Source organism: Propithecus coquereli, unplaced genomic scaffold (assembly GCF_000956105.1).
Source record: "Propithecus coquereli isolate 6110/MARCELLA unplaced genomic scaffold, Pcoq_1.0 Scaffold4, whole genome shotgun sequence".
Classification (NCBI taxonomy): Eukaryota; Metazoa; Chordata; class Mammalia; order Primates; family Indriidae; genus Propithecus; species Propithecus coquereli.
The window spans coordinates 8,094,512-8,116,301 of NW_012149729.1; the positions used below are offsets into that span (position 1 = coordinate 8,094,512).

At 38.6% G+C, this 21,790-nt stretch overlaps 1 protein-coding gene across 3 annotated transcripts in view; it reads right to left on the reverse strand.

Moving 5' to 3' along the window:
• MET (MET proto-oncogene, receptor tyrosine kinase) overlaps positions 1–21,790 on the reverse strand; it is a 105,283-nt gene that overhangs the window by 63,243 nt on the left and 20,250 nt on the right. For 2 of the 3 annotated variants that reach the window (XM_012652780.1, XM_012652778.1), the window contains exons 2-3: positions 20,922–20,971; positions 16,200–17,416 (exon numbers count right to left, since the gene is read on the reverse strand). In XM_012652780.1, coding sequence (XP_012508234.1) covers positions 16,200–17,416; positions 20,922–20,964 — 1,260 coding nt within the window. In that variant the 5' untranslated portion in view covers positions 20,965–20,971. The remainder of the gene's footprint in view (positions 1–16,199; positions 17,417–20,921; positions 20,972–21,790) is intronic. The other variant, XM_012652779.1, reaches the window with a different exon arrangement.

A 21,790-nucleotide genomic window follows, 5' to 3' on the forward strand; every position in this document is an offset into this window, starting at 1 on the left:
TTCCGTTCTTGTTCATATCCACTCACAGATTCCTATACGTTTTTCTGTTGAATTAAACGAAATATCATACTTGGCCTCCTACAATCTGATTTCCTTGATTCTAAAATCTTCTTCAAGCCCACTTCTACAACTTTTTAGCGTAATGCTTCCCAAACACTTTCTTAGCACGTCCTGTGATAATCCCACTAGCCTAGCGGAGAACAGCTTGGGTCAGGAGTGGCCTTGCACTTCCTACCTGTGCAAATTTAGGATTCCTGGGTCTCTAAACCTCAGTTCCTCACTTGTAAAGTGGAAAAACACATACCTATGTAACACAGTTGTTTTGAGGTTTAAATTAAATGAATCCAGTTCCAGGAACATATTAAATGGTCACTTCATTCATTTAGTCATTCAGAAATATTTATAGAGACCTGTAGTAGACTGAACAGTGTTCCTCCAAAATCCACATCCCTCTCCAACATCAGAATGTGCACTTATTTGGGAATAGGCTCTTCGATATGTAATTAGCTAAGGATCTCAAGATGAAGTCATCCTGGATTTAGTGTGGGTCCTGAGTCCAATGACTGCTGTCCTTGTAGGAGAAGAGAGGACACAGGGGCACTGGGGAAGCCTGCCGTGCAAAGGTGGAGGCGGAGATTGGAGTGATACTGCCACAACCGAAGGAGCGCCTGGAAGCCCAGAACCACAAGAGGCAAGGAAGCTTTCTTCCCTAGAGCCTCCCGAGGGAGCGCACTCTGGCCGGCACCTTGATTTTGGACTTCTGGCTTCCAGAACTATGTGAGAATAGATTTCTGTTGTTTTAAGCCATCAAGTTTATAGTAACCTGTTATGGCAGCTCTAGGAAACTATTAATAATACAAAACCATACCATGTGATGCACTGTTCCAGGCGTTGAAGAATATGGCAAAAAAGACATACGTCTTTGCCCTTGTGCAACTTCAACAGTTATCATATTACCGTTGTTGGTCTAGTGACTCCTCATGATGCCTATAAGGACAAAGTCCAAAATTCTAATTACTCAGTTTCTTCATCTGTAAAGTGGAAATGCTCATACCTATTGACTAGAATTACTTACAGCTCAGAAGTAAGGTCATCCATGGCTCTCCAAAATTTGTGGAACTATTATCTGTCCACTATTATTTTTTATTATTCTCTAAAGCAAGGGGCGAGGTTGGCCCACTTTTTCTTTTGTAAAGGGTTAGATAGAAAATATGTTTGTCTTTGAGGGCCATAAGGTCCCTGTGCCCTATTTTTGTTTGTGTGTGTGTGTGTGTGTATATGCGTACGTGTGCGTTTAACCCTTTAAAAAAACTCACTCTTAACTCGCCGAATGTGCAAAAACAGGCCATAGTTTGCCAGCCCTAGCAAATGCTTCTACCAATGGTCCACCTTGAAGACACTATACACGTAGGGAGACAGGAAACTGACACACCAAATAACTCACTAATAATGCAAGGTACGTTCAAAGAACTCAGTGGATAGGTAAGTTCTGAAAACACTGTACAGGTAGAAATGCTCTAAGACTACGAAAAGGCTAAACAGTTGGAGAAGGCTGACGGCAGAGGTCAAAGTTGAGCCAGGTCTTGATAGACATTGGATTAATGAAGAGAAAAGAGAGAAATACTTAGAGCAGAATATATTTTATGTATATGTGTGTATGGATTTATGTACACATGTGTACAAATGCATTAAAGCGTAAATGAAATCAATATTTATTCACTCTCTTCTCAAGGTGTCACCAGGACTCAAAAGACTCACAGTTCTACAAGGATGTGGGCTTTGGAATTCTAAGTGTTAAAACTTTTGCTTCTTTATCATCATTTCCTAAGGTGAATCAGATCTAAAACAGACTGAGGCCATGTGGTTTTGGTTAGCGGCCTTCATATTGCATTTCAATCACAGCCAGGAGTGACAGAGTGATTCATAGAGAAAACTGTTCCAAGTGAGGCAGGTTTTACTGCTTAGTGTAAAGAGGTTTTCTGCTTTTCTCTACTTAGTTAACAGAAACCAAATTTTAATGTACTTACTCAGAAGTGTAAGAGAAATTCAGAAGACACAACACAAATTACCCTGCACTAAATAAAACAGAAGTAGTTCTTCCTGCAGGTGATAAGAGCCGTGGTCTGTTTATGTGCCTAACAGCGTCACGCTCAACAGCAACAGGCTGATAAGTGCCTTAGAGGAGGGCCAGGAGAGGTGAAAGATGGATGAAACGGGACTCCTTCAGTTGTGCCCCAGCACATTGTTCGAGCCCATGACTGTATTCTTGCCTGCCATCAATCCAACTGTCATGCCCTCTTATCCCTTCTTGCCACCTTACAATCGTGGAGTGAGGCTCTTTACTTATTTTTTCCCCCTGTTTCTGACCAGAATTGCTTATCAGAAACCTCCCTTGTGGCAACCCTTCTCAGCGGCCAAGGTCCCTGAGGCCCATACCCAATTCTCGTCTCATCTCAGTGTGTTTACACCAAGGCCAAGTTCAGGAAAGTTTCTCTCTGTCCGAAGCATGTACTTGGTGCCTACGAAGTGATGCCACCGTGCAGTGCAATCCTGCAGCCGCAGGAAGGGTGGTATTGAGAAAGACCTTTGCCCTTGTATCATTTTCAACTTGAAATCATAGATTGCTGGCCAATAGTGAAAATCCGTGGATTCCAAATGCAAACATCAAGAGCGGGGAGGAGGGTATCTCTACTGGTACCACTGCCGTAGCCCTGCCCACTAGCAGGCCTTGCCTAAAGTCCTGCTTACAGACAGTATCACCCACCCAAAGGGTGAGCTCTGTTGAAAGGCTCGACAAAGCATCAAGGAGCAGAGGAGGTATTCCCTCTTTCTCCTTTTAATGGCTTTAATTCTGTGTCCCCAATTTCCATTAAGTACAAAGTTCTGGAATTCCTATTCGCTCTCCCTGTCTTCATCTTTTCTTCTCCTTTTTCTCTTTCTTTGTTCTTTGATCGATCTTCATTCCAGACTGCTGGTGCTGGTGGATAGAGGGCAGGGTGTGTGTGTGTGTGTGTGTGTGTGTGTGTGTGTGTGTGAGTGTAAGGAAGAGGCATAGGAAATGGTGAGTGGAACTTTCCAGTTTTTCTTCAGTGCTACTTCAACTCTTGGAACCCCTCTAATTTTATAAAGTAGCCTTTAGAGATTTGGAGGAAAGGCTGAAAAACTTTTATCTAACATTTTTTACTCATCAGCATCCCATTACATTATTTGAAATATGGGCTTTGTCGTAGTTATTTATTCATTCAATAAACATCTATTTTGTTCAAGCTATTGAGTTGGGCACTGGGAACGTGGAGATAAACACCACAGTTTGTATCTTCAAGTGGCTAAAGATGGAGCTGGTGAACACACGACCACTGAGTGTGGTAAGAGACAGGGGTATTTCTTTGCAGAGAAATAAGCTACGAGTGCTATGGAGTACTCAGGAAAGGCAGCTAATCTGGAATATTGTGGTTGGGGCAATGAGGTGAAGGCTAGTGAAAATTTCCTGGGGCAGGAATGCCTGAGTGGACTTTTAAAGAATAGGGAGAAAGTGTTAACCTGACAAAACGAGTGCTAAAGGGAATTGAGGCAGTTCCCAATAAGTGCTAAGGGAGGGCTGTGAGGGAGACGGTGGATTCCGGGAACTGCAGGAGTGATAGGACGTGCATAGGTCAAGGCTAAGGGGTGTACTCGAGCCACCTCCTACAGTCACTCACAGAGCCAACTATGCCCATTTCTTCCTAATTTTTCATCAGCGACAAAAACTGTTTCAGTGGCAGCTTGAAATTGGCTTGGTGGGGGCCTTTACACCACAGAAATTGGCAAACACTACACAGCAGGGGCTTCGCCCTGCACTGCTCCCCACCCCCCACCCCGCCCCCTGCAAAGTTAAACATTTACCAGCACACCACAGGGTGTGAGGGAGGACCAGGAAACAACCAAGGCCAAGGCAAGAAACTCCTTGAAAAATCATACTAAGGAGTGTGGGTTTTACTCTGAAACCATTGGGGAGCACTCAAATTATTTTTAGGGATGCGGTTAGACAAATGGGTTTGCTCTCAGCAAGTGCTTACTTACTCAAGCAGCACTTTGGAGACAAACAGATTGGCTAGAGGTAAGGAGGAGGCAGGCAGATCTAGTTTTATCTTATTACCATCATTTTCAATACACTAAAAAAAAAAACAAACCCTGTCCGGAATGATGACATACAACTTTGTTTCTGCTTTGTGTATATGTAGGAGAGGAGAAATAAAGAATTTTAAACTTTGTATTTACTATGAATGAAAACCAGGTTTTATTTTAAATAAGGAATAGAAGGAGCCTGAATTAGATTGTGTTTAATTAAGAAGTCTGAGATAGGCTGCATGATTCCTTGGAAATATTAAGTTTCTTGATTAAATAGGTGTTGTGAGTTGCACCCAAACCAGCAGCTGGATAAGGTGCTTAAGAAAGTCTTGAATAAGGCTGGAGCACAAGAATGAGAATGTCAACATGGGTTAATGAATGAGAGAGGTTGTGTAAACTATTACTTAATCCCAATTGAGGGTTTCCTGAGCCACTGGGGAACTGGGTTGAGGTTGATAGACAGGAATAAGGTTAGAAGGAAACAGAGCATTAAACAGACAATAGTTCAGTTTAATCTGTGATTTACCCATAGTTCAGAGAATAAAAGGAAAGCCTTGCTAACAGCAAGAAAGGTAAAATGAAGATACGACAATGTTGTTAATAAAATAATTTTCCAGCCATTCACTGGAACAGATATTTTATTATATTTTGGCAAAGAAAATAGAAAATTTGACTATATCTTAACTAGTTCTTAACCTCCAGCATACAGAGTATTAAATAAGGCACTAGGAGTTATTTATAACAGCTGGTTCCAAGGGCCAAGGGCATACAGGGAAAACTTTAATATCTAAAGATCACACAAGTGCTTAATTAATATTTACTTATGAAAATTTAGGTGTTTACTTTCCAAATATTTCATAATCCTTCATTTTTCATGAGTTCATCTGCATTCAATTGGATTGTTATCTTATCGCCAGGGTTATACGATATCCAACAGAGTATAGTTTACACCATGGTTACCCTACATCCCATAATATTCTGGAGTTTATTTTTTAATAAGGTAATTTCTTTTGTTAGGTGCCGTGAAGTCCCGGTGCACATTTTTTCTGTCATCTATAACTGTGCCACAAATAGTGAACTCTAAATTTTCAATACTGAGGTGGTATGTTTTCCCGTGCAGAATCTACTAAAAACAAATGGAGATGGGAGAGAAGGCGTGAGAGCAATTATTGTGCCATCATGCCACAAACCCAGCCTAAAAATCTATAATTGCTACTCATGTTTTCTTAAGCATTTGATTCTAGAAGGTATCTAGACAGAAAATCTCGGAACTAGTCATAATTCACCATAATATGATACCATTTTTTAAAACAGGGATATATTTTAGTCCTTTTTGTACATGTCAACAACCTGTACTTTGACCTTTTGACATTAATTATATGTTTTACTTACTATTGCTAATCTACTACTTAAATATTACTAATCATTTTGCAAACACTGGCTAATATCCTTAATATTGAGCCAGTAACAGAATTGATCTGGTGCTTTGTATGCCCAACTCTACTTGGAATCAATACTTTTCCTATAACTATTCTGAAAATGAGAATGAGTTTAGTTGAGAGTAAGAATCATTGCTCATTTTTTTTCCACACTGGCTCTACATAAACCCTACGTAATTGGTGTTTATCAAATGAGAAATACTTCTCAATTACTCTTACTAATACATTTACTGATTCTTATTTACCATGATGTTGGAGCCACATATAAGTTTATATTTAATGAATCACCAGATAGATTATATCCTATTAGAAATTTCTCTTCTTTATTCATTTAATTCAGTTTCTTAAGCCCCAGGATCACCTAATTTGACCTTATATTCACCTCTATTATCGTACTTTAGAACATTTCCTGAGTCTTGGATGCATATTATTGAATACATGAAGAAAAATAGTCTCACTTTCCTATTATCTTTCCTGAGGTTTTATATAACCCCTATACACACTGTACTCTTGCGCACAGTCTTTTGCACTCAAGATTCTGGTCACCTTACTGGAAAACAAATACTCCTCTGCCTGTAATTACAGCCTTCAGGAAGGGGCAAGCCAGTGACCTCCGTGACTTGTAGGCACAGGAATAAGCCCTGAAGTCTCCTGTTCCCTTGGCAAACACTACTTCTTTCTTGGCCAACCGAAAGTGAACAAAGTAAACACAGAAAAAGGTGAATAATTCTTTTGATTCCTCATACACATTTTTATACCTGCATTTCAAAACTTCATGGTTTATGGAGATGACAAAAACAATGCTGTTTGTGATCTAGTCATCAAAATACATTTGTAACGTTTACCAAGAACTTTTATCCAAACATCTCAGCAATTCAGATGGTCTCTGTTTACTGTACAAATACAGAGATTTCTTTTGGAAGACAAAATATTTTTAGCAAATAACACTATTGTCTATGATCTGCGAAGTATATGCTTAGGTACAAAGATGCATGACAAAGCGCCTGCCCTCTAAGACCTTAAACTTATTTAGATATTTGCATGATTAAATATATATAGAGAGAACCATGATCAAAATGAAAGAGAAAGGCAAAATGTGTCTGCAGCTAGAGATGAAGGAACATGCCTGTAAATCGGAACAGTATGAAGCTGGCACTAACTGCAGAGCACACACTGTGCATTCAGTCGGTGCTCATGATATTCCTGTGAGTCCTGGCAGCACCTGCCTCTCACTTGGCCCTCCAGGCCACATGATTCTCACGAGAAGGAAGCGGTCTAAAAATGGATGTAATTGTGCAGGGTACAGATGCAGAAAGACAATGTGAATCAGGACCACCTGAGCATCACATTCCCTTGAATTCTGTTAACGTTTATAATTTTGATAGTTTCAAAAGAGCTTCTTTTGTGTGTTCTCAGATTTGTATGATTCTCTTTGTCATAGGACTATTAGTAACAGACAATCCCTTTCATCCCCAAGAGAAATAGATCCTAGTGTTCCATAGCACTGTAGGTAGGATGACTATAGTTAACAGTAATATGTTAAACAGTTTCAGGTATCTAGAAGGAGGATATGTGAATGTTCCCAACACAAAGAAATGATAATGTTTGAGATGATGGACATGCTAATTCCTCTGATCTGATACATTTGATACATTAGATGTATCAAAACATCACTATGCACCCCATGAATATGTACAATTATTTATTTGTCAATTCAAAAAAAAAGGGAAATATTCTTTTCTGACAAATAGGGTCCCAAGTGGTGGCCACAGAAGAAAGGAAAGGGAGACAAAGAAGACATAACTTGGCCCGATATAAGAAATATCCATTTTCAAAGAAGCTGATTATGATGATGGGTGGGCTCTGCGAGGTAGTGAGAGTGAGCATGACCTAAATTATGTCCACAACTTCTAGAAATCCACACATTGCTTTCTTCATAAGAGGAACCACTCAATGGAAAGTAACTTAATTCATTTAGAAACCAAAGGTAAGAGAATTTTAAACATACTGACAACTGTTTTTTTAAAATAGAAAATGCTAAAAAAGTTAAATTTCCCAGCATGGTCCTACTTTTGTGACGATTCTGTAAGCATAAAGCAATTTGCACTAATGGCCACAATCCACTTTAAAAAGCTGGTCAAATGCAGCAGCTTGTAGTTAAGATGTAAAGCTTATGAAATAGGTAATGATTATTGGTTTAATAAACACTGGCTACGTATTTGCCCACATACTAAAGACATTACTACTTCTAAAATTTTAAGCTTTATGTTAAAGTTAACTTTCACCTCCTTGGGGCAGCCTTTTGTGACTAAACCACCAAAGTTAGATGTTCCTTCTCATTTGCATTCACAGATGTTTATTTCCCTCATAGTATATTTTCATAAATTACCATGATTTATTTGTTTATTGATATAACATGCTTTATTGTCATCTTCACTGGTCTGTCTGCTTCATGAAGATAAGTCACATGTCTAGCTCATTCCCCATTATAATACCAGCAGGGTTAAAAAAAACTCAATGAATATCTGTTGAATTTCTTGTTGCATCTTGGTTCTATGAATAAATCCTTTGCTCTACCTCTTGCCGAAAATAATGATGACAAGTTTTTGGTCATTTTATGCACTAAATAAAATGGTTAGGCTTCTAGCACTTGGCTTAAACTAATAAGATGGAAGAACAAGCACGTAATGTAATTAGCTTAAGATAAATGGAAAATATTGCACATTTTATCGTCAAGATAACTTTTAGAGATATTCGTTTTTGCTATTGACTGCCACTGCATTAGTGCTTGTAATCTGCTTAGTGCATTAGCACTAAATACTATTGATTCGCTCAGACCAATTTAATCTTTGCATTTTCCCCATTTCCTAAGCATGACTTCACCTATAGTTTAGTTACTAGACTGATTGCTAGATGCAAGTGTTAATTGGACATTTTAAATTTGAAACGTCATTAGAAAATTTAATATCATACAGATTTACACTTTTCTGGTACACAGACACAAATTCCAGCTGATCATGAATACCCTATGTATCTTGAGATGACAACTCAGCAAACTTAATTTTCACAAAATCAGCTCTAGAAAAGAATGCTTTACAAATGAAAACTGACCTTAATTCATCTCTTTCACCTGGGGCACAATTTGAAGTTTCATCTCCCATTTTAATGTCCCCTGATTGATGAATATTTTGATGATTTACCCAAATAAGACAACTGAAGTCAGACTTTAGTCTGAATTCAGAATGTATGTTTTTTGTTTTGTAGTTATACCATTCATAAACCATTTTCCCCGACTTGTGAACATTAAGAATGGTTTACAAGCCTTTATTCTACACGAGCATGCAATTGTTAGGCATTTTTCTTTCCTCTTGTTGAGAGATTGGAGAATATTTTTGAAGTATATATGGGTAGCCATACTTCATCTGCTCCGTTAGCCTAGGTCTGGGGTGAAGTGCAGTAAACTGCTTCCTAAGGCAGAGTAAGGCTTTTAGACTAGGAAGTCAACACAGTTCAGCAAGTAATTCATTTGCAAATGAACCTGCCTGGAACATTTTAGTTAGAAAAAATATATAATTAGCAGACTGGAATGTATCCAGGATCCTAGAATCGCTTACCACAGTCACTATTAAAAAAAATCAAGACAGTTTTAATGACTTCAGGAGTAGCTGAGCCCTTGGTTTCATTTCCCTGATAAGGAGCATGTCACAGCCCTCCCTGGATGCTGGAGATGTGACTTACAGCACATACCTGGGCACTGAGTCATTCTGGACTCCACGTACCCACTCAATTAGTATCTGTGCCAATCCATGAATAAGCAATGGCAGGGATTCCTGGTGGGTCTTTTATCCAAATTCTGACAGGTCCCCATTTTTCTTACTAGAGTGAGGAGATAATGCAGGGTGGGATGCCGCTGATAAGAGAGAGAGAAGTCTGAAGTAAGGGTGCAACACCCAAAATGTTAAATAGTGTTCTGAGCAAAAAATCCATTATTACTTAAGGGGATTCATATCCTTATCAACATGCAGGATCCCACATGCTTCCAGAAATCCCTGATCACGCAGTATGGCAAGGAAAATATCACGTATCAGAGCTGTGGCTCCAAAGTTTTATTAACATTTGTACTTTTCAAAAATCAACTTAAAGACGTATTTCTTTTTGCATGAACTCCTTAGTCTTTGCTGTAACAATGTTACCAAATGAATCTCCATGTAGAAATCAATTAGGTAAATAAAACACAGGTCATACCACCTGCTTTGAAAGACATTAAGAAGAACGAAGAATTAATTTAAAACACATGTGCCATAGCTAACTCTTAATTACCCACCCAAGTGGGAGACAGTATCGATCCCATCATGAATCAATATAATGCACAGGTAAAGCCTATCTAAATTTTTGGTGACAGTTTCAGCATTAACTGCATTCTCTTGCTGTTAGCTTATAAAAACATCACGCCTCTTTGCTTTTTCATCTTTCCTGGGGTGGGGGCACCTGTGAATGAGCCACGTAATGGTTTAAAGAGGAGTTAGCGGGAAGAAGGGGAAGAGGGAAAAGCCATTCGTGGCTCATTCTGTAATATGTTTTCTAACACCCCCGGGGTGTGCCCAGTGATCTCAGAGAGTGTTACAAAATTCTGGAAAGAAATTAATTTTAAATTTCTTTTAATAAAATAATACAATTTGCCACTTTTCACGGAATGCGTAGCATGGAGAATTCAAATAATGAAGTTAGAAAGCGGCGACTCCCTGAGCCTAAGGAGAGAATAGTTTAGAGAAGAAAAAGCAATCAAATGTGAAATTAATAAATTTCTACTTAGATTTTTTTTTTAAAAGTATACTGAATCCTTATACCAAAAGGATTTTCTTTCTTGAAAGATTTTGCTTTGGTAGCTATTACATTTGGCATATGGCCAAGATACTTAGTGTTTAGGTTTGGAGGACTGTCTAATATTAAGAACGAAGAATCCTGAACAGCATTTTTCATATGGGATAACATTCTCTCATTTCTAAGCATAGGAAGTAAAAAACTCTATAATCTGACTTCACATTTTTCATCCCTAACACTAAATACATTCTCTTGAGAGTGCTAGATTGTTGAACTAAGGCATGCCAAACCAGCATAATTACATGGATGTTATTTGTAACATTGACTCCACATTCGCAGTTCAGCTGGTGTGGGAGATTACAGATATGTGGCCTATAAAAGTTATAAATCTTTGTTTATTTTATTAAATATTACGAGACATGCCCTGAGGAGGACAGATCAATAATGGTCCTTGTGGTTTCCTGATGGAAGGCTGCAATTATTTTCTTCCATTACAACTTAAATGTAACTCAATTTTACTCATCTATCATCTTTATAATCGTAATAAAGAAACATCAGTGTATGTTTATTTTTCTGCCTATTCCTATTACTCCTTGTTTGCATCTTGTTTTGGTTTTTGTCCTCATTTAAAATTGTTCTAATCACTTTGCTTTCTTCCTTTGATGGCTGTGAGTGGTGACCCTTTAACTTTGGCACTCTGAAACGGAGATGGAAAATTACTACCTTAAGTTTCCTTTATTTTGGGAAGCAGTTGGCTACTCTTTGAATTGGAGTATAAATAATATTTTAAAACAAGGAAGCTTAGTACAAACAACCTATGAAGCTGACTTTTTCTAAATCTGCATTATCTACAAATTCTTGAATGTATAAAAGTACGACTTAAAGCACATGAGCATAAAATCTTATAATGTCATGGGGAGTTAGAACTGAAAGTCAGGGAAAGGAGAACTTACACCTTCTAGCTTGACCGTAGTACAGTTTTGATTCAATTGTCTTTCTCCACACCCCTAGTACCCACACCCCCTCAAACCACCACTGCTCCTCACCTATTTTTTTTTTTTTGGAACTATTAAATTTTAAGAAGGACTTACACAGATTAAGCATTATGGAGGTGAGTCACTCATAACAGGTAGGGAGGGAAGTGAAAGACCCTTCTAAGCAATAGAACCACAATGTGCCTCTGCCAGAAACCAATCAATCACGTGAATTTGCCTTTCTTTACACCAGTGTTCCTTAAAACAGTAGTTATTTATTTGTGCCAAGGACTAAGCTGGGACCTTTTACAGACATTATTGCCTCTGTCTATACAATAGTCCTGCATAGAGGATGATGGGTTCGGAGGTTAAATAATGCTCTCATGGCCATCCAGGTAGGAAATGGTGGGGTTGCGATTCGAACCCACATCTCTGAGTTCAGTCTTCTTCCATTAGGTCAAAGAGCTAAATTTATGGTCATATTATTGTGCCAGGTAATTTATACCCATTACGCCAAATTTTCACAAAGCCCTGTGAAGTAGGTATTGTTATCTGCATGTTACAAAGGAGACCTGGGCTCTAAGAAGTTTAGTAATGTGGCAGAGGTCACACGGCCAGTATGCAGTGAACCAGGGCTACAGCCAGGCTTGTGTGGCACCAAATGTCATGCTTTTCCCCTTCAGTTGATCCATCATTGGTCATTAAGGTGACCAAGATGTTGGTGAAAATATTTGCTACAAGTCTTTTACATGCTTTCATATAGAGCAAAACTTGGATAATAGGACTGCAAGGAAAACAGCATCATGTGTTCATTTATTTCCCAAAAGGTGCGAGTTACTTCAAGAACCCTTTTTTAATTTCAGCTTTGACTAAAAATCTTTCCAAAATGTACTATTCCACTTCTATTAGTAAATATACTATTACTTAGGGAACAGGATCTTTGCTGCTTTCAGGTTTAAAAAAAAAATCCCTTATTCAATATTGAGTCTCATTTGTAGGACATTGGGCCAATGTGTGCTGATTCTAGTTTTCTTCCTAAAATTTTCATCTTAATAAACCCCTTAGATGAGACTGTTAGAGATTCCAGTTAATTTTAAGCAAATGAACTGAACTTTTAGCACTGTTTATTTCCAAACAGAAGATGAGGTTTTTTTCTCCCTAAATTTGGGTCTTTACAAAGTCTCCATATTATGGGCCACTTTCTCTATGACTTTATTTTGAATAATAGTGTGCTGTTTAGGGAATATGCATTAGCCTAAAACAACTTCAATCAATACTAATTTAGGAAGCTTATAGAGTTTGACTGATGAATGAGTAAAAAAAAGCAGTAAAGATATTTAAAACAGATTTAGTAATTATTTGTGCGTGTGTAATCTCATAGTTCTCAGTGTTGGAAGTCACTGTAAATGAATTCTTTCAGAATCACTTTCAAAAGCAACATAAAAATGGTTACAGTGTGAAGATCAAGAATATATCCTTATAGAACAACTGATATAATCAACAACACTGGTATTCCATGAATGGGTACCTGTGGCTTGGGATAAGTTTCCAGAAACAGCATTATGTGAGGAGACGGAGTTCCGAAGCACAAGGAACTTACGGGTGAAGATGATGTACTCTCAGAATGATCAGATGGCTCAAAAGAGGGCTTTTACGATGTCTTCAGTATGAGCATATGCGCGTGAAGAGTTTGCATAGGTGCGTGAAATGTGAGAATTGGAAAAGCAACGTAATATGTGATCCTAAATAAGCAAGTCAGGCTTGATACACCTGCTGGACCCCTAGGATGTAATCCTTTCCTGGCACTTTCATTGTCTGCTCCTGTGACAGAAACAATTTTTGCACATGGCAGGGACCTCAAGGAGGGCCAGAAAACCCTTCTTGTGGCAATGTTTGAACAATGATAACTGGGCAGAAGCCTAAATGGAAAGTTACTGCTTCAGCTTTCTTAACACACTGACTGCCACACTAGAAAAAAAAATTTTCCATGGAGCCACGGTGTTTTATTAAGAAAACAGAATAAAAACTTTGAAAAAAATCCTTTCTAATTTAACGAAACAATTTAAACGATCCTTTCTAATTTAATGAAAAATTTGTTATTTTTTATTGGTTTCTGTGCATGAGTTATATGCAGCCTGAAAAATCTTTCTTGCAGCTCCCAAGGTGAAGAGATGTGAGTGACATATGTTTCGCGAGGCCCCGGGCTCAAAACTAGCGTGAGTTAAATACAACTCACATGGCAGTGAATGTGTTAACCCTGTCCACAGAACATGCAGAGTCCCTCTGTAAACATATTAGAGATGTTAAAAACAAAACTATAATATATCTGTCTATTCACCAAAGTTTATGCCAAACTAAAAACTCAGTTCCAAGAAATTATTAGTAGGGTCATCTGATAGCTTGCCAAGTAAATCTGCCAAGCCAAAACAGAGTCATCTTATTGCTTAGAGTCTTTCTAAACAGGTTTGATCTTGTAAATCATTTTTTGTGTGATGAATGGCTCTAGGTGCCTTCATTTTAAGCCAGGCAGATGGGAGGGGGGTGGGGGAATGGGTATATGCACACCTAATGGGTGCGGTGCGCACTGTCTGGGGGATGGACATGCTTGAAGCTCTGACCCGGGTGGGGCAAAGGCAATATACGTAACCTAAACATTTGTACCCCCGTAATATGCTGAAATAAAAAAAAATAAAAAATAAGATAAAGAGGGGAAATGATTATATGCTGATTATTGGAACGATCTGAGGTCTTTCTGTGGCCTGGGTACATGAAAACAGAGAATGTGTGTAGTCTCAAGTCTCCGAAGAATTTTTATCTTTAGTAAAAAGAGAAGATAAACAGGCAAATAAATAGGGGAGGTTTGAAGGTATTTGTCTTTATGGAATTTGGCCGGTGCAAAAGTTGGCTTCCCTTGTAAGAAGGCTATTTTGGCAAGTTCTACCTTGTTTCCCACAAGAATTTTTGTGATGGGAGTGATAATGGTTTCAGGTGTGGCTAGTGCATTTTGGGCATTTTTCCTGGGCGATAAAACTGACCTGAATTTCACTGGATAATCCCGCCTCTTTGTTTCCCTTGGAACACTAAAAAAAGTCAAAGGGGTAGGATAAAGTTCAAATGTGTTTTCAGAATTTCTAGAATCGAGAAGTAGTTTTTACACGGGGGGGACTGAAATGAACAAAATTTAAAAATGAGATGAGGCATCAATATACCTTCATAAAGAAAAGTGTCTTTTTAATTTTTAACAGAATAAGATTTAAATAGCAAAGTCATGTGCTCTAGAAGCCCTGGAGGAATTCCTAATAGACCCCTTTTAAACTTGTGTTTCTGAAGCAACTTATTGGATGCAGGAAAAGTATTTTCTCTGTAATGTTATTAATATTACACTTTTATTTCCTAATTCCAGGTTTCTGAAAATTGTTTTGTTTCCTTTGATTCTTTCGCATTTTCTAGTGAAGAAAAGGGGGCAGCCTCACGAGGAATTCCATTACTACTTACAGAGTTTGCAACGTGTGTTAAATGCGTGCAGGGGGAAATTAGTCTTGGTTGGGATATATGTGCATGGATGTGATGTACATTCATAGACTTTAGAGGGGTGGGGAGGGAAGTTTGTCTTTAGTTCACTAAAAGATGAAATGACTTTCTTGTAGGTATTTTCCTAGCTTCATGAAAAGGTTAACTAGAGTTTCCATCTCGGTAAGTCTCCCAGACATTTCAGCAAGTCAACCAAATGTTTCTGAATTAATATGCCCTTGGTATTCCCCTCAGAAAATTACATATTTTCTCTTATCAAGGACATATTTAATGTTCTTCCTGCTTGCAATTATAACCTTTATTTCTTAGATAGAAAATTGCCAACGTAAGTGAGACATACCTTTCCAAAGTCAAACTGTCTTTAGAAAAACTATACTATTTGTTCATTCAATTATGATCCTAGCCAGGTCTGTATGTCCAAATCTGGGTCCAGTACAAGAAAGCCCAAGGCCACAATAAACTCTCACTTTGGTGCTCTTCCTCTGGCACCAAGTGATCAAATGACTAGCAGGACAAACCCTCTAGCAGTATAGCTGATAGCTTTTACTATATTTAAATCAAAACACCAAAAATATCGCTAGCACCTCCTATGAAAATATCATTTCATATAAGTACAAACAATCATCAATCAAAATATTTATGTTTATAAATATCAAATATCAAGCATGTAAAGTATCAAACTAGAACTTGGTAGACACATGTCTTTGCAAGAAGGAAGTCCATAATTAAAGTCAAGATCCAAAGGAAGGATTTGGGAGCAAAGATTTCCTTTCTACTTTTCCAGGTTATTTAGAGAAGCATATTAGCTCATTTAAAAATGTTTTCTTTACCAACACTTCAGAAGAGTTTTTTTAGTTAAGTATCTTTATGTAGTATCAAGAATATAGATCAATCATTCATGTTTCAGTGAAAGAATGGGGTTTCACAGGAAAATTCTTTAAAACCTACGAATCTCCTAAATGTTGCAAAGACTACATAGATCTCAATTATTGTTTTTATAAGATTTGCTGTTGTGTTAAAATCTGTATGTATCTGATCCAAACTACTAAAGCTTGTATGAGAAATAACTTTAATAATCTGAAGTGTTGCAAGGATGCAAATCCAAATTGTAAAAATATTTTTTTTCTTTTAGTTACCACATTAAGCTTTTAAGGATTTTAGTTGTACATGAAGATTCCATTTCTAAATTTTCTTGGACAGAATCTGCAAATATTTTGGATAAAAACCATTTATCAAGCATAAAAACGCCCTTGATCTTCTTTTCTAGACAGATACTTACTCTGATTTATACCTCCTAATTTGTAAGGGAGGAACCTATGTGACTTACCCTATTAAAACAGTGCTCGTGATGGGGTCCATAAAAATGCTGGAGACATCTCACGTTGTTTTTGTTGACAATCTTGTTGAAGAATTCATTGACATATTTGATGGGGAAGGCACAGACGGCTGATCGATTCATCGGCTCCGCAGAATCCGGCTTGCTTTGTGCGAACACCCCGAAGAGAATGTCATCATTCAAACTGGCTCCTATTTGCTTAGCCAGTTGGGCCCCAGGCTTACTGACATATGCAGCTTGAAGGATATTAAACACTTCCTCCCTTGTGGATCTCTTTCTTCTCTTCTCGGTGAGAATGCACTCCAGAGGCATTTCCATGTAGGAATGCAATCCAGAGTCCACGGAACAGAACCTGATTATTCTGGTGTGAAAAGTCTGAGCATCAAGAGTTTCTCTTTGGACCGTCAAAAAGTAAATAAAATGGTTGCTTTCAAAGGCGTGGACATACTTAATGGGGTAAGAATCTCGGAACTCAGGTAAAACATCAATATAGGACTGGTCTGTCAAAAACTTAAAACCATCTTGTGTTTCCTTTAGCCTTCTCACCGATATCGAATGCAATGGATGATCTGGAAAATAAGAAGAATTTATGGTATTGCCCACAAAGAAGTTGATGAACCGGTCCTTCTCAGACAGGAGGACTTTGGCTCCCAGGGCGCTCACCACGCAGTCGGGACACTGGCTGGGCTCTTCTTCTGCCTGGGGGGAGAACATGCAATGAACCCCTGACTGTATGTCAGCAGGGTTATCAGGGGGAAGAACGTGTCGCTGGCAGGCCCCTCTGTTGATGCTGCCACAGCTAATGAGCTGGTCATCGTAGTACGTGTCAACAAGCAGAGCCATGTTGATGTTATCTTTCCAAACGCCACCTGATAAGTTGGCATTGTTGCTGCAGTTCTGACACGGGAAACAATCTGGGTGTTCCAGCACGGGCCCAGTCTTGTACTCAGCAACCTTCTGCAGGTTGTTGTCGTTTAAAACATAAATGTAGTTAATGGCACCGAGGTAAATGTGATGCTTATGTAGAACGACATTCTGGATGGGTGTCTCCGCGGTGAAGTTGGGAAGCTGATACTGCATGTTCACATTCATCTCGGACTTCACGAGTGCCTCCTGACACTCCCCATCGCTCCCCTGCACCAAGGCGAACAGGAGCGCAAGAATGCCAGGTGCAAGCACAGCGGAGGCCTTCATTGTGAGAAGTTTATCTGCCAAAACACGTTCAAGGCAAGAGCAGTTCAGTTGTTAGAAGCAGACGAGAAAAAACTGAAAGAACTCTACTAGTTAAACTATTAGAAAATAAAGCTTCCTAACTGGAATTTTTACATAGAATTAAAACAAAAAACTCTAGCTAGTTGCACATAAAGATGCATTGTGCAGTTGGACATGACTCCACATAGTTTAATTTTAGAACTCAAGCCATGAACGAGTAATTTTAGAGAATCATTATGAGACGCAAACAATGTTCTGTATTAAGTTCGACACAGCAACTGAGTTAGACTCACTCAGCGATGAAATAAGAAATGCAGCAAATTTCTTTCTTAACCCCTTGCTGGTTGTTTGATGTGGTTTAATATCTGTGGTTAATGACTAGGCTGATATTTAAACTTTCTCAGTTAGTCAAAGTAGAGGAACTGTGGTTCAGATTCATTTATTCTAGAAATCACAGCAGGCATTGTTTCCTTGGGAGCATGAAGAATTACTAGGCTAAATTTAGCTTCCTTTTGGAAGAAAACAATCATAAATTCTAGAAGCAATATGATCACATGCTGTTTATAGGATTTTGTGTGCAGAGGAAAGGTATGGTTATAATTTGGCTATAGTTAACCTATTGTTTCAGACAGACAAATGCTTAACGTAAGATCACTGGGAACCTAAAAACAGCAGGCTGAAAAATGTAAAAAATAAAATATAATCTTCAGAACTAAAGTCATAGAACTACTTCTCAGGGAAAACAACATATTGTTCATTACCAAGTCAAAAAGCTATTTAGTAGAAAGAACATTATTTTAACACTCCATTGTATGCACATGGACAATATTTCTACTAGGAAGCCTGAGGAGATTTGTTATTCAGTTTTTAAAAACTTGAGATACACAAGTTATGAACATTGTGAGTTCTACTTATAATAGCTACAGGCCAGGTAGTGGGTTAGAAAGGAGAGGCCTTAGAATGAATAGAAACTAAATAGCTATTACTTGTTATTATAAAGAGTATAATTCTGACAGGACAAAGAGAGCCTCTAAAAATATATTAGGCATTATAACTATGCCAAAGACTAACCCTGGGTCTACAAAAACCACAACAGAATTCACTCAGCACCTAGTGTGTGCAGGGCTCTGTGCGTGCACCGTGGGAAATGCAGCATGGCCTCTGCCCTTCAGTGAAGCTACAGTGTGTAAGCAATAGCACACATGTCGGTAAGTATGATACTGTATTTGGCATCACAATACCCTGCACAGTGCAAACCAAAAGCTACAAGCATCAGAGGAGAAAGACATGGCCTATACTTAGGATTATTATGATTATGAGAAATAGGAACAAGGTCATTATGTTGTGAGGTCCAGGAGAAAACAGGCAAGGTCTGTTTGGCTCATCATTCTATCCCAAATACCTGGTAGAGGGCCTGAAACATGGCTGATGTTAAACAAATATATATTGAATAAAGAGTGAATAAAAATTAAGCAATAAGTTCAAAGTCACATGATAGTTAAATGTAGTAGCCATTACTTGAATCCAAATCTTTTTGAATCAAAATCAAAGATAATTTTACTCTACTAAGTTTCTAAGAATTAGGAACTGTATTTCATAGGTAATAAAAAGTTATGGGAGGGTTGTGAGCTGGAGAGTGATATAACCAAGGTTTTACTCTAGGAAGATTGATCTGGAGGCAAGGTAGTTTAGAGCAGAGAGAACGTGGCAATGGGAAGACCAGTTGACAGGCCATTATTATATCCCATAATGAGGAAATAAGGGCCAGAACCAAGATAATGGCCTCAAGAATAGAAGGGAAGGGATGAATGAGAGAAATATTTGAATAAGTAAGATTTGATACCTTAATGGGTAGAGTACAAAAAAGAAGGCAAAGATGATTAACAGTCATCTGGAAAAAGTGGGACAAGCCATAAAACTAGGGTAGATAGCAGTAGGACATTAGGCTGATGATAAGGGAACATGATAAGTTGGTTTTAAACATGTTGAGTTTGATGTGCTGGTTGGAAATGAGTGCATGTTCTACTACAGGGATGACTAGTAGTTTTTATATCATTTACCAGGAAGTAGTACCTGGAATAAGTGAAAAATGAAAATTCTGAACAGACAGAGCACTTGTGCCAAGGAATAGAGGTGGAAAATGAGAAGGATCGTAAGAAGCCTGCCCTTACTGGGAAAGTGCCATGATCAGTCTTGGGTGAAACAATATCTGTCTTTGGTTAGACAGTGGCACGTGGAAGCACGAGTGTCAGGTACCTGCCATTGCTGCACTAGAAGGAATAAAAATTCAGAATTTGATTGGCAGAGTAAATGGGACTCTATTTGGATTAGAAATAAACTTTGTATGTCATCTGCATAGAGGTGATGGTTAAAACTGAGAATGCCTATGTTCATGTAGGGATTAGATGAAAGAAGAGAAGGCAAATGAACCGAATCTCAGGGAATACCCACAATGGAAAAATCAGTGAAGGGACCAAAGAAAGTTGAGGTCAGCGAGGCATCAAGAGAGCCAATCTTGCACTGTGTCACAGAAGCCAAGTGAGGGTCTCAAGAAGAAAGACTTCTTATTCCAGGTACTTATTCCAGGTCCATGTGGAATCTCTTTGTTGACCTTCAAGAAAGTAGTTTCGATAGTGGTGTTGGATATTAAATTGGTAAGGAATGTATGGTGAAGACGTGGAATGTCTGTCAAAGGAAGGACAAGCAGATGCAATGACAGGGTCAAGAGGAGTTTATTCTTAAATTGTGGGAAAGACATATGCTTATTTGTAGGATTTCCTTTTCTTCTACTCAAGTTTATTGGGTGTATACAACGATGCAGTGCCCTTACCTGGGAAGCTCACAGTCGCTTGGTAAAGGTCACGGGTTAATAGACAATTATGGGAATGCAGAGGAAGGGAGACCAACCAGCCTGGAGATGATGCTGGAGCTGAGTCTTGAAGGAGGATGAGGAATTCCAAACGAGCAAAAAGAGGCATTCCCAAGAGTCCTGGAGCATGAGTGAGGTCACTCTTTCTGAGACAGCAAGAGAGGATGAGAAGACAGATGAAGATATGGGAATACTGAAGGAATTCAGGGCATATGTCCTCAGTGCTTTAAAAATAAATTAGGGTACATGGTCATCTGCTGAATGTGATGGGCACAGAGGAAGGTCCAGGGACTTCTGGGTGGAGGAAGAGGTTTAGGATAGCTACAGCAGGGCATGCAAAGTGAGGTCAGCAAGAAATGAATGAACAGATTGCTTATTAACTCCGCGGGGCTCCTTCACGACCAGACACAATGTGTTGTGACTTTCTCTTCCCATTCATGAAACCCAGAGCAGAAAGTCAAGAACACAATGATTTTCAGGGTCCAAATGAAGGCATCTGATTGGGGATACAGGCTTTGAAGGAATAAGCAAAGCTAGAAAACTGCTGTTGGACCAGAGAGCAAGACAAAGGATTGGAAGAGCTATAAACCGTATGATAATAAAGATAACAGTAACATGGATCGAGTGCTTACCATGTGCCAGGCATTCTGCTAAACCCTTTGATTTACTCTTCATCGATACCCTGTGAAGAAGGAAGTATTATTATCCTCCTCTTCTAGACGAGTAAACTTGCCAAAAGTCACACAATTAGAACAGGGATTCGATTCCACATCTGGCTGAAAGGAACCCATCGATGCTCTTAAATACTTCACTGTACTGAAGCAGCTTCCAGAGCTACCAGGGAGGGCACATCAGAACAGAAGCCGGACAATCGGACCTCTGATTCTAGTCCTTTTCCCCTCTGGCTAGGTGACTTCAGGCAATTCATCCACCTCTGAGTCCCAGGGTCCGATATCCTCACATGACTGAAGGATGAAAAAGAGATCTCAACTCTGAAAGCACTTTTACTGATATACAGTGTATATAAATGTAGAAAGTTGTACCTTCTATTTTTATATATAACTCTCATTGTTTTGCAATGTACTAGAAAATTTCTCACGCTGGTAGAAGGAATGACAAGGAATGGAAGAAAAGGAGGATTAGGGACAAATCGTTCTATTAGACTTTAAATACAAAGCACAAACCACACTGCAAATACCTATCTAAACCTTCTAGAACATATTATGGAAAAAGAATGAAAAGCACTTCTCAATGTTATGGTATCAGTGCATCTTCCAAAATTGGAAACATGAGCCTAATAAATAATTTATTACCATATTTTCTGTAGGGAAAATAATAAAAGGAAGAAAATAAATGAACCATTACTGCCAAACGGAGGAAAATGGCATTAAAATCAATTTGCATCTTAGATGGTGCACATTAATGCAGTGTAAAGGGTGAGTGACATTTTTTTCTTCTAGGGTTTTGAAGGAGCCTTCAAAATGATTTTTTTTTAATCTGA